Here is a 19,713-nt window from a genome sequence, read left to right on the forward strand (position 1 = left end):
ACTATCTATTGTTCACTCAGCAATAAAGTATATAAATTAAACTTTGATTTTCTTGTTTCACTTCCCTTTACCATGCCTGGTGTGCTGATATGTCAAGAGAATTTTGCCTTTTTGAAGTTTTGCTGACAGCGTTACAGAACCATTTTCTCTGTAGCACCTTTGTGAAAGTTGTTCTTTTTTAAAGCACTTTTTATAATATATCAATTTTGCTATCTCTGCAAAAAAATATTCCTCGCCTGAGGGTTTTTATTCTTCTTTCAGTCATGCTGCCAGGGGGCTGATTGTTTCTGATTGCTAAAGTCAAAACTCACTGAAAATGGACTACTTAAGCTGAAGAGCATTTCACATGAGAACGGCAGGTTTTCCAGTCACCTTACTTGTCTATATTATTTAGTAACACAGTTACTATGTGATGGGGATTATAAAATCATTTGAGCTGGCTGCATTGACACCCTGGGCAGAAAAATAATTCTATTGTTTCAGATTCTGGAATGGCAGTCATAGAATAAAGCATTTGATTGCTTAGTGAAGGGTGCAGCATAAATGATGCAAATGGATATGCAGCTGATATACATTGGTCTCTAAAAGCTATGTTATCAGCACCAGAATTTCTCACATGAGTCATTTCACCAAATTTTCTTGTTTATACTATGTAACTGGAAAAAAATTCTATATTAAAATTGATGTGAAGACTAATAAAAATCCTTTGTGTAATTAAAACATATTTTTTCCATTAGATATAAAAATACCCACTGCATCATTTGTTTAATTTTCACTTCTATGAAGAATTGATCCTACGTTGTATTATCAATTGTTTCACTGCCTTAGGCAAGAGGGTTTCATTCACTTCCCTGCACCAGCCTGAAATTGCACAAGACACGGTGGTATCTGAACTTAAGACAGTGCTGGTGATCTAAGTGAATTCAAGAGTGAGTGAAAAGATGATGAGTAAAGTATACTACTGACTTCCAGCTATACTTTTACTTTCTTTTACCATTTATCAGAGCTTTGGCATGACTGTGTCATTCCTCCCTTTTTTTTTTACTCAACAATTTCCTTAACCTTTCAAAAACTTAGGGACTTTCAAAAAAAGTGCCTGGCTGCTATCTGATAGCAACTGATGTATAATAAATTATTCCTTGTATTTAAAGGATAATGATGTTCCTGGGCTAGGCACAGTGAGGGCTGCATGATGTGAGGCTGGAAAAGGAAGGAGTAAAGGCATTTTTGTCTGTACCAACAATGAGATTGTGCTGCAGCCAACACCTGGGACTACCTGAGCTGCTGATTTTAAGATTTCTTGTGAAGACCTTCATCGAAGTGAGGATCAAAATCTTAAAGAACTAAAGAAAACCAGACCTAGAAGAGACTGCAAAAAGACTATGCAGTCAGTCCCTCTTCCCTAATCAAGAGCTACTCCAGCTGTGTCATCACTGACACATGCATTTTTCTAGCCTTTCCTTATATACGTTTGAAGATGGAGGTGCCACACACATGGCCCAAGCAATTTTCTCCAGGGTCTCACTATTCCCAGTATTGAGAAGCCCAGCCTCATTCAGCACTGCTGTGATTTGCCCATTATTGTTTTTTCAATATATCCATAATATAGAGAATAGATTGTTCCATTCTTCCTTTTGATGGCTTGTTACATACTCATAGGCATTTCATTCACATTTCCACCCATATGTCCCTCCTTCAACTAAACAACCCAAGCATTTCAGTTCTTTCCTGAAACCAGGGAACTCATTGTTTTCCTGTTTCACTGCTCGATCATCTCCTGAAAGAAATTATACTCAAAAAAAGTTTTCTACACTTGAAAAAAAAGATATTATTGGGTTTCTAATTGAAAAGGTGGAAGAATTACATGTTCTGTGATAGAACGTTTAAATGGCACAACAAAAACTCAAAAATAAAATACCTTGAAAGAAGTTCCTAAACACTAACATAGCAGCAATGACTGTCAGCCTCATTCAGCAAGATATCCTAGTCATTTCACAGTTGAAGTAAAATTGATTAATCAGGCATTGAACGAGAGGACAGGAAATAGAATCACATCAAAGAAAGGAAGACTAGACTGAAAGAAGATTTTTTGAATTGAATAAAAACATTCTGGGGGATAGGAAAGAAATACTTGAGCTAGCAAGATAATGCCTGAAAAAACAAATCAAAGGTAATACAATTTTAAAAATGCATCCAGAAGACTGTGGAAAGAATTATCAAAACATCAGTGATTGACAGAACTCTTGAAAAGTAAAGTAATAAATCCAGATATAAAAAGAAATATCAGAAGAAAACCAGGGCAGACAGCATAAAGGCACAGATGAGAAAGAAATAGAGGAAGTACATGGAACAAACAAAGAGGTTTTACAGTCTCCCTTTCAGAAATTTTGCCACAGAAATCAAGAGGGACAAACAATATTTCATGCTCATCTATATTAAAAAATACACTGGAATGAGTAGCTACTGCTTTCTCGTGCATCCTTCTCTCTTGTTTTATACTTTTACTGTAAGTCTGACTCAGTCCAGTTTCCTGTTAGTCTTTGTGCCCATCCTCTACATCACCTATTAGAAAAATGCATGACTTGTTAGAGATCAGACGCCTGCCTGAACCCACAGAAACAAAGCAGACATTTGACATGTATCTTCAACCATTTGGGGGAAATCTATATAAAAAAGAGAGGCTAGGGACTAGCTCAGTTTAACACTGCACATGTATGTGATGCTTAGTATGTACACCAGCACAGTTTGCATGTTTCACATCACAGAAAATACTTGAGCTTGATGATGGATGTAGAAGTGGAAATAGCATGAACTTCATTTTGAGATTTGGGTTTATGGAAAAGAATCTACTTATGCATGTTTTAATTTGAACAGATAAAAATTAAAGTATGCAAACATAAATAGTGATTACCTCAGAGCAGCAGTTTTCCCATTTTTGTGAGTACACGTGACCTGCCTTGTTTGGTACCCAATTTGTATGTCCCAGTATTTGTTCTCCTGTCTATTCTGTCTGTTACGATTCCTCTTCTTCTTAATTAACTCGCGAGCCTCGGGATCTCGAACCGCCTTTTCTCTGTCCTTTTCCTTGTCTTTGTTCTTCCCTCGTTTCCTCGCTTGCCTTATTTGTCTGGAATGGGGCACCGTGCACGCGCTCCATGGTCCCACGTTCAGGCTGTACAGGCTTTCTTCAGCAGCGCACGGGCTGGACCGGCACATCTGGAATTCCGTCAGGTTGGGGCAAGCTGACCCTCCGAACTGCGGCGGAGCCACCACGTGCCGGGTGCGGTGCTGGAGCCCATTGCCGCAGGTCTTGGAGCACTCGGACCAGGGCGAGAACTCGGCCACGATGCAGTCCTGCCGGCACGGGATGAGGCACGCCTGCTCCTGCCGCGGCTTCGGCTCAAAGTACTCGCAGATGACATCCTCAGCTGGAACCCCGTTGGACTTCTGTATGCAGGTGATGTCCCTTGTCTGGATGCCTTCCTCCCCTCTGAGGCACTCCAGGGGCTTCTCGTGGCTGCGGGAGAGGACGGGCCGGCACTGGTTCCAGCCGCCGATCTGCCAGTCGTACAGCTCCTTGTGCCAGTCACAGACACGGAAACAGCTCTGCTGGTTGTCCGGCCGCTCGGGCTGCTTGCAGTTCGTGGGCAGCGTGGTCCAGCCCTCCACGTGGGCACACCACACCGCTCGCGTCTGGATGCCTCCTGGGCCGCACTCATCGCCCATGCATCTCCCCCATGGACCTGGAAAACAAGAGAAGATGCCAACATTGTTCACTCAAGTTATTTCTCTGCTATATGGCAAAAGCAAGCTCTCAGCATTTCCTATATGTCTAAGAATTTAATCCTTGGGGAAACTCAAACTTTGAGAATACAAGCATGGGATTACTCTACATCTACATACTCTACATCTTCATTCTCTTCATCTTGTTATGATTAGAGATACATTTCACTTTTTATCCCAGAAACACTGAATATTTAATATTGAATATCCTGAATATCCAACATACACATGAATTAATCACATTAGAAAACAATGAACTAAGCAATCACATTCACAACTTAGTTTTTGCTGCTAAGGTAGGAGCCAAAGCTCTTCCCTTGAAGGCATGAATTCGATCTCTCTTGTCCACTTGAATAACTTTTCCTGGACTGTTTAATTTTTTTCTTCACATTTCTATTGCACTACACTTTTACCTTGATGCCACTTAATATTGTCTTCTCTTCCTTCCATATTTCATGCCAAAATGAGAACAACTACACAATACATTTTGAAAAACAGTGGTGATTTCAAGTAGGCCACTTCTAGTCTTTCCTCTATTACAACTAAAATAAAAAATAAAATCTAGTTAAAAAATGTTCATTCCACACAATCTGTGATATTATAGAATAGAATAAACTCTTGAAGACAGAGACATACCAGCTGGTAACTCTCCAAATAACAGAAGCTATTGAATCACAGAATCATAAAATACAGGGTTGGAAGGAATCTCAAGGATCATCTGGTCCAAACTTTCTCTGCAAAAGCACAGTCTAGACAAGATGGCTCAGCACCCTGTCCAACTGTAACTTAACAGTGTCCAATGCTGAGGAATCTATCACTTCCTTGGGGAGAATATTCCAACTTCCGATTGTTCTCATTGTAAGAGTTTCCTCTTGTGCCCAATTGGAATGTCCCCAGGAGTAATTTACACCTAACTTGTTCCTACCATTTCCTTTAATCTCCAAGGTCTAAGGGTAACTATTTGACATGCAATATGTTGTTATAAGAAATGTCAACAAAAATAAATAAAAGGCTATATCCTTGAAAGGTGATGCAGTTTTTCTGCTATAAAAAATTGAAATATTCACCTAGTTCAACATGAAATTCACAAGCCAGAGGTTAAAAAATCCTGCATTTTTAAAGGTTTTTTAAGATCTCCCCTCATACACACTGTACATTGACTTACCACATAAGAGCAAAAGAATAAGCAATTCAGAAAAAAACCCTGCAACTATTTATCAAAGAAAACTTGTCGATCTGCAGACACTTGATCACACAGAAGACATTTCCTCTGACTGAGGAAGTCTCTGTCCTATAAAGAAATTGGGGCCAAGCCAGACAATCCTCATTCACCTGAATGACCCCTGTACAAGACTATTTCTGTGAGCAAAGCTGTTGAAGAAGCCAGGCTGAGCCTTTACTACTTTCAAAGCAGGTTAACAGCATAATTTTGGTACTGCACAGGAATAAGTGAAATGAACTATGGCAGATACAAATTATTTACAACATCTTCTTATTGAATGACTTGAAGGAATATGTGGCCACATCTTATTACTGATTCCCACGAGCTTTAAAACTCTCATTGCCTTCCACACAATTTTAATCTGTTTATGCAGCATTAACTTCAGCACCAGTTTGGGAATGGGCTGATGATAGGCTATACATTCAGCCTGTGCTCCTCATTGTCTCTTTTCCAAGTGAACACTGTGGCTGAACAGTTCACTTGTAGTTCTAAAACCCTGAGAATGAGCACTAACCAGCTGAAAATAGCCATTGCAGCTGGCAGATTCAGCCCATGGAAAATCCCTACATTTTTTTGCAAATTAAGTTTGAATTATACTTGCCAAGAACTATCTAGCTATCCAGAAAAATTAATGCACATTAAATATAAACACATTTCAGTTTCCACTTCAGCAAGACAGCGCTACTTTAACTAGTCTTCCACAAATTACATAATTTTTGTTGTATTTAATTTGGGTGTATTTACACTGAGTTGAGAGATGCCATTTTGAACACCTGCCATTTTTTAAAAAATAAAGACTGCAGAAAATCCTCAATTAGAGCAGAGATACAAAAAACACTCGTGATTGAAATAAATTGCTCATCTTGCAAACTATGAATTTCTGCCTTACCATGTCATTACACCTTGTGTATGGTTTGTGTGTTCAATGAAAAAATCCCTCTTTCTAAAGATCAGGTTGTTACTGTACCCCAGATGAAAAATTTGCCCACTTGGGACTCTATCACATCTCCATTCATCAAGTCAAAAAATCACATTGTACCTAAAAGACACAGTTGTTTTTACAAAAAACATCAACATCTTCAATCCAATTCTAAGGCAGGTTTACACTATTGAAAATTGTAAGAATCTCAGTCTTGATGCAGTAAATACTGCCTTTGGAAACGTAAATATGAACAAAAACTCTGTTATGTGACTGCTAACTGGACAAAAAAAAAAGTTATTTCATTAGATTATAAATATGTTGGTTTTGGAACTGAATACAAAACAATGATGAGATGCACAGATAGACTAATGTAGAACATTGCCTTATTTTGCTCATACTGTGAAGTAGTAGTAGTAGTATTAAATCATTATAGTGAGTAGTGTTATAGTATAATCGTTATAGTAGTAGTATTAAATCATTATAGGTAAGTACCAACAAACGACATTGATGCAACCTTTTGAGCAGACTGCTGCTCAGTAATTCTATGTTCATGTGCATATCAACACAGAGCTCTTAGTGATGTATCTGACCCTCCCTCTTATCTACGTTACGCTGATTTTTAAGTTTAAAGACAAAATAACCCGCTTAGAGAAAAAGACTGCAAGTGAAAAAAAGCTTAAATTTTCACTCTACTCCACACTTCTTTACATGACTATGACAGGTTCTAAAAGGGAATCACAGCTTTGAGGCAAGGATTGTTTAAACTTTGTCCTCAGTGAGCTTCCTCAAAAAACTAAAGTGCTTCCACACTTGACCAAACCAAATTTCATTTGCACGGAAAGCTAAAATTAGGGGCAGGGGGCAGGTATTAAAGAGAAAGCAGAACACAAAACAAAACACAAATACATCATTCTTCCCTGCCGTCTAAGTCTTCACTGATTTTAAGTGGCAGGAAACTGTCCCATGCTGTCTGGCCTCCAGAGATGCCTCTGGCCCTGCAGTCCTGGCCATGTACTCCCTCCATTCCCTCCTCTCACTCAAATGGTTTCTCTTTCCTATGCTCAGGATCCCAGGATATTCTTAGTTGGAAGGGACCCACAAGGATCATCAAGTCCAACTCTTTCCTGAATGGTCTATCTGGGGACCAAGCCCACAGCCTTGGTATTATCAGCACATGCTCTAATCAACTGCTTGTTTGTGTTTCTTTTAACCTGGAAAACTTTAAACACAAACCTAAAACCCTTTTTCTATGTCTATGTGATAGAATTAAGGATGAATATTTGGTTTTTAATGCATGCTGTAATACGTACAGGAACAAAAAAAAACAACCAAAAAACAACTGATACCATTCTTCTCAATCAGTTACAATTCCCTTTGAGATTATGGAATATACAGAAAAATAAAAACATAAAGAAAAAAGACCTCAACCCTAACACTTCCAGACTCAGCAGTCATTAAGAACAAGAGTATCAAGCTAATTTCCAATCAATTATTTTCAAAACACCTATGAATATCCAAGCAATTTCAATAGCTTAATCAATTCATCTTATTTAGGATGAAGGAGAATTGGTATTTCATTTCTTTCTTTAGTTTTTAAAGAATAAAAGATTATCATTTCATGTATTTCCAGCTGAATTAATAAAACTTGCTTTGACCAAAATTATACCGAGAAATACCATTTTCTTTTTCTTTTGAAAACTATTTCTGCCATCCACATCAACCAATATTCCTGTTATTTTTCAGTTGTGCACTTTGAAATCTTCAATTAAGTTACCAACGTTTCCCTGTACCCACAAGTCACTGTAGGCAACCCCTAGCACTTGCTGAGGAATGTTGTTGCTATGCATTTGTATGTGAACATCACAAAAAGAGAGGGAGAGGTTTCTCTTCAATTTTCCTTACAACTACCCATCTCCCTCCCAATTATCAAGAGCCTAAAGTAATTCACTTCTAACTTAAGTGGCCCCAAAAACATTGCAAGCTTCAAGGTGAGGCACGGTTGTCCTTTTAAATTAATCACAGGAAAACAGGAAAATAAATGTCTCTGAACTGAGTAAAGGGGCTTTGTGACTTTTCCAAAAAACCAAAGACATGAATCCCAAAGTATTGCTAATCCACTTTAAAGTTTTGAATGATTCTCAGAAGTATGAGAAAATCACGCAGAGGTTACCTGCACTATGCTTTTTAGACTGTATCATTATTCTGGGTAGTACATTTACCAGTGTGTTTGTAAATATGAAATTTTGGGATAAAATTCATTTCATAGAAACTAAAGTAACATACATATGCAATTCAGACTGAAAGAACACAGTGCAGAGTCTCACCCACCATTACTTAAAGGTTGCAGGAGGTGGGGGGTGGCTGCCCTTTCACAAATTTTCTGCTGATGTTAAGCTCTAGTAACAACAAGAATGTCTTTAGGAAACCTGTCAAGCCTAATCAAGGCTTTATATAATATTTTAATTTGGCCTTTATGAATATTCTTTAGGTTCTCTCCTTCCCAGTGAAGCAGCCTTCACACAGACACTGCTGTCCCTGCTGTGTGCTGATCCAGACCCGCCTTGCCAAAGGGATGCACGTGCACTCAAACCATTTCACACTGGGGAAAAAGGCTGCTGTTGTGAATGCAAAATAGCTTCTCTTTGGATTTCTTCTAAACATACTTAGATGAACGAGTCATACTTTGCCTGTAGTGAGCTGAACTTGTTTCATGAAAATACTATCATTTATGCACTCTTAATTTAATCAGTGTTTCACAAACGTCAGCTACAGAAATAAATAGGAAGCTTGCTTCTTTTTGTTCTGGGAGCTGTCACTGAATCTTACTGAGTTTAAAATGTCAATTGTAATTCTTTGTCTTCTAAAGAGATTACTGTAAAATACAATATGAAGATTCCCTCTAAGCTTCTGAAGGATTAAGATTTATTTTTTTAGAGAGCAGGAACATAAGTGAATTAACCATTCATGCAAGTTTTTTTCTGAAATTTCAGGGACTGATCACAATGGAGTTGAAAACTGAAAACTAAACCCCCACTAAAGCACTGACAGTTTTGCAGCTGAGAACAAGGTAAGCTATCATTGTATTTATTATAGTATATTTAATATAGTAAATTTTAATACTGTTTCAGGTATTAAAATTATCTCTGTTTTAAAAAGAACTTACTTTGAACTCCGATCCAGGACAAATAAGGCTATGTGAAAATCCCTTGAGCTCTTCTCCTCATAGAAATACAAAGAAAGACAAAATAATCCCCCAACTATCCTCAAACATGAAACTCCAAACACATCCTAAAGCATTGAGCAAGACATTAGTTGCATTTTTAACAAATGAGGGTTGCACTGATCTGAACTGAACTTTGGTGTACTTTCCGTGAGAATTGGTTTTGACCCATTTAGTGTTACCGGTTTGGTGCCTGTAAGTAGCATTAACAGTTTAATGCCAGGGAGAGAGACTCAGACTGCATGAGACAATGAGCAGCTTATTTTTCAGCATTTTGAGAGGATTGTATTTAATGGGACTATTGAGAGACTGATTAGCAAATATCTACTTTTTCTAAGTTCAGAAACAAGCTAGCCTTACCTAATATTGGAGACCTCAAATTTCTTTGTATCATGAAAAGGTTCTGAAGAGGGCAAAAAAGGTTAACTGGGTGATACAGGGCTGAGTCAGAAGAAGACAAGTATTACAAGATAGAGTTCAATCCTAAGCAGTAAATCTCGAGAGAGGTCAAAAAGACACAGATCAAGAAGTATTTGAAGGACTCAGAAAATGACACTGAATGCAAACTGCAGCTCCTGATAGTGGAGCTGGTCAAAGAGCTGGGTGAACAGCAGGTCACTAAGAATACAACAGCTTCAGATAGCCTAAATCACTTGCAGATCTGCTTGGCTGAATTAAAATATAAGCACATCTTGTAATTTGGTACAGTATACCTGTATTATTTATATTTGCTTTACACAAAGGAAAAGCAACCACTGCTGCAACGAAGTATTTCTATCACAGGCAGTAGCTAACTGTGGAAGTCTAGACAGGGAACAATCTCACTGATACAGACACACTGCCTGTCACACTGGCAAAAGGTAATACAGCAAAATGCTGTAATTCTAGATCAATTACTGGCAGCTTCTTTTTTTTTTTCTTTTTTTTTCTTTTTTAATACAGAGTCTGTCGTGCTGCCAACACCACATGCTGGCCGCATTTGGACAGACAGATTCTATAATTTATACCACTGGGAGTGCCAGCACAGTAGAAGAGCACTGATAGACAAAACCTTATTTTTGCGTCTTTCCCAGCCATGGCAGGGCTCCCTGGGTGCTGTATGACTTGCTGCCTGCTCTGTTTGCCAGCAAATTTTCCCCTCCAGGAGTGCTATGGATCACCTTGACTGCCGTTCCTATTTAATGCTTTTGTCTTTCTTGGCTCCTCTTTCAGAGGTTGAAAAGAACATACAAGGCAGTGTCTGCATCAAAGAAAAGGGATTTAGGATATAGAAGAGAGATAAAAACAGAAAGGGTTCTTAACATAATAAAACATAACACCTGTGATTCAGAGGAATATAATGAAGTATCAAATATGCCTACAAATTATTTAACTCTTAGATAAATTTTTTTTATTTTCTAATAGCAGAAGGAAAAGTGTAAGCCGCAGTGCAATTAAAAGAATTTCAGAATCTGAAGAACAAGTTTTTGAAATTTCTCAAATTAACAATGAAATATTAAAAAATACCACTAAAAAGTAATGTAAATTAAACCAGTTTATAAATTGCACATTGTTTCCCCAGCTTTCCAGAGTACTTCAAACAGTGGAATAAAAGCACATCCAAACATATCAAAATCAGCCTCTTAGTTATCTTTCTAGGTGTGCACATAATTATTAAGGCACTTAATAAAATGTGGGCCCTTTTATTTTTATTTTCCTCTATTAATATCCATTGTGAAAATACATTCATGCATGTTCCTGATACTATTCATGGTGTGGTAATTAACATTATCCATCTGTTTTCCAATTTCTCTAAAAATCATGAATGTAACACACATGATACAAACCTAGGAGTAACCATAACATTTTAAATTCTGACATCAACATCACAGTTATTCAGTGTTTCCCTAACAGCACTGTCATATTAGAACCTCACAATTACTAGAACCAAATATTTATTTTCCTCCAGCAAAGAGGAAATTAAATTTTGTACACCAGAAAATTGGTGAGTCTAAGGCAAGGTTGTATATTCCCTAAAAAAAGTGTTGAATGCAACATGATTTCCCAGTGTTCATATGGTTTCTTGTGCTGTAATTCATGGCAGTTTTAATACCACATTTCACTTGGTAGAGAGGTTATTTGGCTGCTCTGTGGTTTTTTCTGTGCTTTAATATTGTGACAACTATAATAGAAATTGACTCCTTTTTCCATTTGTTATAAACATAGAGAGGTTAAAAAGTATCTATTTCTACACTACCAAAAAAAAGGAAAGGAAAACAAACTTAAAGAAATTAAATTATCTCAAAATTTTTCTCCTCTTTTTAATATAATGGTAGTTCTTCATCTGCCCTAGACAGCCAGGGCTGAGAACCTAATTCAATACTTACATTAAAAAAACCTCAACCACCTTCTTATATTTGTCACTGTTTAATATTTATTTTGTTGCTCTGGCAGTACATATTCAATTTTTAAAATAAACTGCATCAGGATCCGCACTTTTCATAACACATTTGTGCCCCAAGTAATTTGGCCGTACAGTGGCGGAACACGCCGGAAATTGCTATCTGCACCGAAGCTATCAAGAGCCTTCAGCTTGCAGGACTAGTGCAACATGTTTTTCTGAAGTACATACTGGCACATAAACAAACATGAAAGGTTGACAGCTCACTGTGCAGAACATTTCTGGCTTTGTGCTGTTGTTATCACCTGGAAAGACATCCTCTCCTTTAGGCTTATTAAAAACTCAAGCTAATTCCCAAAACATTATTCAGTTTTAAAACAGTTCTTTCTCCAAATTTCTTCAGCACAAATTCCTCTCACTGTTCATTTTCCCTTTACATAGTATAGCAGTAGCAGACAAAATGAATATTAAATGAACACACAAAAGGAATATTTAATTGAAGCAGCATGGTTTAAAGAAAAACAGAGCTTCTATGTTCTACAAAGCAATTACATTGCTTTGAGCTTCTAGTCATGTTGGAATAAATACTTCTGATATTGAATAGAGTTTCTTCTAGCCAACAGTCTGTTTACATATAAAGCTGGTTCATTAATGTTTCTTAGTTTCATTAGAGGTGGTGTTAAACCATCCTAACATATTCCTCCCATTGCTCTCTTTATGTTGCCTCTCTAGTCACGCCGGTGGCTGAAAAGCAGATAACGCTCTCCTGACAAAATGGTGATTCTCATACATAGCAAACACTCTTGCAGGCTTTGTAAGATGTATGAAAGGTTTTATTAACCTTTGCTTGTATCTCTGCCACAAGTCTGTTTTGGTTTTCTTCTGATCATCCCCACTTGAAAGCTGCTCTGCCTCTCCCCTGTGAGGCAGCTGCACCGAGTCAGGCCAAAGACGCCCCTACCCCAGCAACAAAGAACTGGAGCTTGGAGAAGGTACAGAAATATGGTGAGCAAATATGATGTCTTCCCTGGTACCTTCCCAGCTTCCCATCAATTCCAGCTCACACACCACAGCAGACATGTTGGTACAAACTTTCTCATATAAATAATACTTATACATGGACATCAGATAAAGAAAATCCATGTGTTCCACCACCTTCTAAGATCAGTTTTAGAACTCATATGAGAAACCTAAATTTACTGTTCTTTTCTCCAAGCTACCAGAACGTAATGATAAAAATGTATAGAAATGCCAGAAATTTAATGATAGAAAGCAAATGGAATGAACCTATTTTTTTCATATACAGTAGGCAAAGAAAAATGAAACAAAAACCAATCCCATGAACAGCAGGGCCAATTGCAAGTAAATCCATGAAATCAGCAGTTACTCCCAATTATTATTCAGACTGTAATAATGAGTAAATATTATCATTTTACAATGAAAGCCCTATAATATGTGTAACAAAAAACATCACCATGAATTATTCTTATCTATGTCCCTGTAGACTTTTACAGCTCCGTCTCTGTCAGAATCTTATTTTAAGAGATAGGTTACTGAGAAAATCAATTCAGAATCCAATGCCTAGTAAAGAGAAGGATTTCATTTGTATAGATTAGGATGAAGTTTTCTCCTTGGTTTTGAACAAAGATTCACTGTTTTCTTCCTATAAGCATTTTATATTCATTTTATCCACAAATCTGAAAGCAAATTTTAACCAAAACACTGCTGAGACAACAACTCACATAACCTGAAAATCACACTGTCAATGAGTGTTCTCACTAACCATACGAGGAAATGCAGATTTTTGCACTAATTTAACTAATAGTGGCTTGCCCTCCACTTTTCATCAGAATGAATCCCAACTAAATCTATTGTAAACACACCACTAGTCCTTGTCATGACAATTCAGGCATCAGCAGGTGTTGCAGCACCAATTTCTTGGTAATGTTAGGAGAGTTTATTTTTGTGCAGCCTAATGTAATCTAATGATAATTAATCATATTGAAGAGTTAACAGAGACTTTAAATCAGATTTAATTTCTATCATAAATAATTTTGCAATTCAGTTTGTTAAATGCAATTTTCTTTAGTGCACACAGACTGATGCCTCAAAAAAAAAAAAAAAAGAAAGAGTATTTCTGTTTCAATTTTCATCAAGACCAAGTGAATGCTTTTATTTTTCTGCCTCTGTTTCATTTTCTGCCCTTTGATTTCTTTCCCTTGTTCATCATAGCCTCCTGCTGTGGTGCTGATGGCCAGAAGTGCTAGTTGTGAGGCTGCTGCAGCCACAGGGTATGCCTGTCAGCACAGGCCATCATGCTTGTGCCAGCCCAGTGGTTTGTAATTCCAGGCTCTACTCACATTAGCCAAGGGCAAACAAGTCAAAAACCTCCTCCACTGAGAAATGAAGAAATTCACTTATACAGCTTTTCAGAAACTGGCTACAGCTTTTCAGGAAGGCTACTAGAACCAGAAACCAGAAATTAAATGTAGCATCTTTGCACACTGGCTTGTTTAAAAGGCCAGACTTCCTGCAAGGTATGATGTCAGACAAGGTAGCCAGAAGCTGGTTATAAGAAAACACTACAGTTCAGCTGCTTGAAGTCATAAAGAGATTTTGGTTCTCAGTCCCAGCCCAGTACTACTAGCCTGCAGGATGATCTATGTGCACCACTTCTGTCACCTTGCACTTCAGCTTCTTCACTGTAAAGCAAGGACTACAAAATGAATTTTTAAAGGCCATTATAGGTATTAAGGAAAAACTGTGTGCAGTAAGTAAACAGTAGTAAGAATACATGTTCTGTCATTTTGTCTCTGGAAGCACACAGTTTACTCAATATCTTTCCCTGGAGTTTTGCTCTAAATCCCAGTTGTGTTGAACAGCGTGTATTAATAAAAAAGCAAGAAGCCCAGATGATAAACTAATACTTTTTCTTACTCTTGACAGAAATCTTATTCATAGAGCACAGCATGTACACTTCTCATCTGTGTCTTCCCTCTGACTCCTTGGCCACAAGAGAGTTAATACAGATTTTCAAAGATCAAATAAGAAGGTTTTTCATACCTCCGGACTCTTTATAGCATTCTTTGCCACTAATGGAATGAAATAAAATAGCAGATCTGAACTTAATGAATATCACTTAAATAATGCAATGGACCTGTCATCCTTTTGGCTTTCTTCTAATTCATTGGAGCAAAGAAAACTTAATGAAATTGCATATACTGAAAATTATGCAAAGGGTCAAATGTATATAATTATCTTTATTTACCTTTAAATATTTCATTATATAATTTGCTTCATTCTTGGGCTGAAATAACAATTCAGTCATAACTCTTCTGAAGTGCACTAAGACTTTATGTCTTGCTGAGATACATTCTCCCAAGCATATGCTCTGTTCATTTATTATTCATTATCATCTGCATTTTGCCAAATTCCTTTGAAACCCCTTTTCCATTTAAAATGGCAACTTTTCCATAAAACTGTGGTGCATTCATCATACAGACATGGTACTCAATACTCTGTGAATGCAAGGCAACTAAGTCTTGTGGATATGCCCAAAATACAGGTGCCACTGTATATCAGAGAAGCATAGATCTATATTAGTTTTGAAGAAATCTCATCAGGGCCATATGACACCTGTCACTGCAATGTATGCAAAATAAGCAATCTCTACATCTGACTGCCCTGTAATCAATCATTTTTTTTCAGACATAACTGGGAGAAGTAATTAGCTCAAGAAAGTGACTATTACTTAGTCACTTATTTCCATCTGGCAAATGTGTTGAAAAATTGTATTAAATAAGCAGTTTTGTCTATTTTTGTGATATTGGAAATATATCTGAAAAACCCCTTTATGTATGTAATTTTCTCAATTTTTGTTTTAAAAATAAGTAATATGAAATATTAGTCTAGGCAGTTATTTCAGTACCGCAGACTATATCATAACATTGACTTTTAAACAGAAATCCCCATTAATCCCAGCAGGGACTGCTACTTAAAAATACATGAACTTGAGCTGATGTTATCACACTGATCTATCACAAGAACCCAAGATGTCCTATTTAAAATGCAATGAATCACTGTTACAGAAAAATTAAATGTACACATGTATTTTAAGGACTGCACCAGAAGAATATCTCAGAAATCTAGAAGATATCTTAAAATTCCTCTCACCCATCAAAGAAACAGAAACACAGCACCTAACCTTTGCTTTAGTCTTTTCTCCTACCATAAAACCCACTTTCCACTGCCAGTATTACCTTTGAATTTTAGAGTTACTTCACAAAGGTCATTTTATAAGTAACAGCAGAATCTTTTAGCAAATGCTCAAAGATTTTTTGCTATTTCTCTTGGCATAATTTTAAACCTTCTGTAAACTTGGAAGGATTTATTTGATTACTATATTGGGAAACCTCCCAGTTAAGAGAAGGCAAGAGGCAAAGAATGTATTAGGAGACCTCACACATGCAAAGCTACACAGTATCAGGACAAACTGCATGTTTGTCTCCAGAAAGACAAAAACAAAAAATTAATTTCTGTCTTTTCTAATAATCTGCTACTTTGAAAACTGTGCTAAAGCAGTGAATTTAGCAGTGAGGAATGTCATTGATTACTCCTCTGGTACCACTTTTTGTCACTACTATTCTCCTGTTAGATCCTCATTCAGCATTCAAGAAACCTTAGATTTTCATCAGACATTGTTAAAGTAAAATTTCACACAATATGTACCATGAGGTAGTAATCAGATATTTATCAAGGAAATTCCTTCAGGTTTAATTTTTGAAAGAAAAAAAATTTTAAAAAGTTCTAACAACACGTAGGTCTGGCAGAATTCTAGTGAAGATTAAAAAAAAAAAACTCTACAGGAAAGAGAAATACTTCCAGAGAATTTAGCATAAAGTATAATAGGCAGTTATAGCTGCTATTAAAATAAGTAGAGAGAGGTAGAAATGAAATAATCCTTCTGTTTCTGCTCTTCCAGAAAGCCAGCCACAATTCTAGAAGGTCATCCAGTAAAGATAAACCACACAGTATTTCTTCTACCAAGTACACCTCTAAGTGAAAGGCATGCAAATGCAAGTAATATTCATATTACTACAAGATTTTTAAAGGCAGCCATTACACTTAACAAAGAATGTTTTAAATCTGATCTTGACTGTTACCAAATTCTCACAGTCAGCAGAAACTTAGGGACCATTTCATCAACTGCTGAGATAAAACTTGGCAGTACTTAATGTTCCACAAAATAGGGAGGCCTGAAGGAAGGGTGCAAAGAGGATGGAGCCAGGTGCCTTTCAGTGGTACCCAGTGACAGGACCAGAGGTAACAGGCACCACCTGAAACACAGGAGGTTCCCCCTTGGACATTAGAAGACAAGTTTTGGCTGGAATAGAGTTCATTTCCTTCCAAGTTCATAGTAGTTCACACGGGGTTATGTTTTGGATTTGTGCTGAAAATAGTGCTGATAATCTAGAGATGTTTTCATTATTACCGAACAGTGTTTACACAGAGTCAAAGCCTTTTCTGCTCATTATACCACCCTGCCAGCAAAGAAACTGGAAGTGCACAAGTTGTTGGGTGGGAAGACAAGAAACTCTTTTATTGTGAGGGGGACTGAGCACTTGAACAGGTTGTCCAGAGATGACTGGGAGTCTCCATCCTTAGAGATACTGAAAAGCTGCCCTGAACAACTGGTAGCGCCACTTGAGCAGGACATTTGGACAATGCGAGAATGGGACCTCTGCTGCTCCCTTCCAACCTCACCTGTTCTGTGATTCTGAGAAACACACATATTGAAACACCCAATTTGAAACTTGAAAGTCACAAAAGCACTATTTGGTCATGTATTTTCCAGAATCTCTTCGATTTTCTAACTTCACTATGTCAAAGGTTAAAGCATCATACGAAGTCTTAAAGACATTAATGCATTTGTGAAAGCAGACAGCAAGAAAGTGCTCTCTGTTAAGGTTTGGAATCCATGAATCATTGGCCTTTTTATAAAGTCTGTACCTTTCTAGGAATGGCTATTTAATTCCATGCCACAGAGTCTTTATCAGAAAGCTGACAGGAAGAACAATTTGTTATGAAAACCATTCACAGAATTTAATAATAGACAATTACCATAAACTTAAATGTTCAACATGTACTCACATTTCATTAAATATTAACTACATCAGAAACTAATTCCTAAATTTTTTTTGTAATTATTACATGCAGTTGAGTAGAGAAAGAAATGTGACAGATACAAAATGGCAGAAAAGAAATTAAAATTATACATTGAAAAATATTAATAATGCACTTTTTATGGATTACCACAAATGCTAAATCTCATAGTTTAAGCTTCATTGAGCAATGTATACTTCTATTCTTTCTAAAAAGTCGTCAAGTACTACAAAGTATTAGACAAATACTCATTTTCTAAATAGTGCAGGATCAGTCCTTTTGCAAATTTCATTTAAGAAAGCAAATTATTGAGATAATAATTTTCCACAGAATTCAATCCATCAAAACTGCTTAAATTATGCTATGCTACCAGGTCAATCAAATTTCTAGGTAGGTAAATTATTTACTTCACATTCTTCAATTTTGCTAATGACTGATTATACCTGAATGCCTTGTGTAACTCAAAACAGAACTTCAAGAATGAGAGAAAGCCCAAGAGTGTCCTTTTATGGTATAATAATATTCTATGAAAGGCCATTCCAGAAAGCAACACTAGCTTAGTGGGAAGCTATTGTGGCACATCCCAAGGAGTCTCACTAAGCTAAATAACAAATCCTATCCTTTTAAAAGACCGAGATAACATTATACCACTTTAGCACAGCTCCTTTGGCTACATCACTTAGGAAATTAGAAATGTCATTCTCTATTTTAATTCACCTTCAAGAAAGAAGGTTAACTCATTGGCAAGGAAATTTTAACAGGCCAGATCTTTCAAAATCAATAATGAACTGCACTGGAGATATCTTTCCAAAGGGATAACTTCAATTAAAACAGCCCTCACCAGAGATAATGAGTAGAGAAGGAAGGTTAGGGTTGGACAAAGAAACACTGGCCCCTTTGCCAAGTATGTGATGCAAAGATACTTATCAGCCTGAATTATGCAGAAATATCTTCAAAAGGCCCTGAAAAACAGAAAGGTCATGTTGTCTCAAGGAGACTCTCTGCAAAGGGCTAAGAGTGAATGAGAACCTTTCCTAATAATTTTTAAAAACTTATCAACATCAAAATGTTTACTGGGCTCAGAAACAAAGAAAAAACCTGTTATGGGAATTTCAATGTCACAAAGGACGTCGACAGTGATCGTATGGCCACTGTTTATTTTTCTGGAGAATGTACAATAGGTAATTATCCATCCAGGCTACTTTAGCAGTCATAAAATCTCCCTCACCTTCTTCAGATGCACTATGGAAAAAGCAAGGTGTTCAAGCAGGGACACGTGAATTTCACCTAAGTCTCCATCATAATGTAAAATTTGACTCAATTCCAATTTTACTGGAGAATTGGAGCAGCTCTTGCTTCCTTTTAAAATATAAAATCTATGATTGGATAACAACAACTGCCTCATGGGGAAATATAATAAAACAATTATAAATCAAATGCAGGAGCCTAAATTTGTCTATCTTGACCTCATTATTGAATTTTTGATTCCAGTGCCTTTTCATCCCTCTTCTTACTTTATAATAGCACTACGTAGGATGCTTCTTTTCCTTGAAGTGAAAAATAGCCACAGTCATCTTGACAATGGTGACACTTTAAGAAGGGCACATTTATTTGTTCAACAGCAGGTTATTGCAAGCAAAGGAAAGCTCAACCCTGTATGAGCTGAAACACTGAAAGAAACTGAAAAAAGTCAGCTGAGTAGCAAAGAGAATAAAATATACTCCCAACCATGGGAATCTTATTATTATATGCAAATCACAGCACTCTGTTTAATTAGTAAGCTCTGCATTTTTCCTTCCAGTTTAGATCTTTAAAGGCAATGGAGATATTCCAGAAAAGGAGGTTATAGCAATAAGAAACCTGACTTCATGCCAGTCAAACAGAATTTCAGTTTAGCATAGGACCATGTATATCTATCTTATCAGGCAGGGCATTGTAAAATAGAAAAGGAACTCAAATCAGAAAGGAGACTTCTTTCTTTCAACCATTCAAACAAACCATCAGGAAGACAGAACTCTCTCCCT

General features: G+C 36.9%; 1 protein-coding gene across 1 annotated transcript in view; it reads right to left on the reverse strand.

The window, feature by feature from the left end:
• Positions 1–19,713, reverse strand: part of THSD7A (thrombospondin type 1 domain containing 7A) — a 188,985-nt gene that overhangs the window by 113,156 nt on the left and 56,116 nt on the right. The window contains exon 2 of the mRNA XM_063152161.1: positions 2,912–3,743. Coding sequence (XP_063008231.1) covers positions 2,912–3,743 — 832 coding nt within the window. The remainder of the gene's footprint in view (positions 1–2,911; positions 3,744–19,713) is intronic.

Source organism: Melospiza melodia, chromosome 1 (genome assembly GCF_035770615.1).
Source record: "Melospiza melodia melodia isolate bMelMel2 chromosome 1, bMelMel2.pri, whole genome shotgun sequence".
Classification (NCBI taxonomy): Eukaryota; Metazoa; Chordata; class Aves; order Passeriformes; family Passerellidae; genus Melospiza; species Melospiza melodia.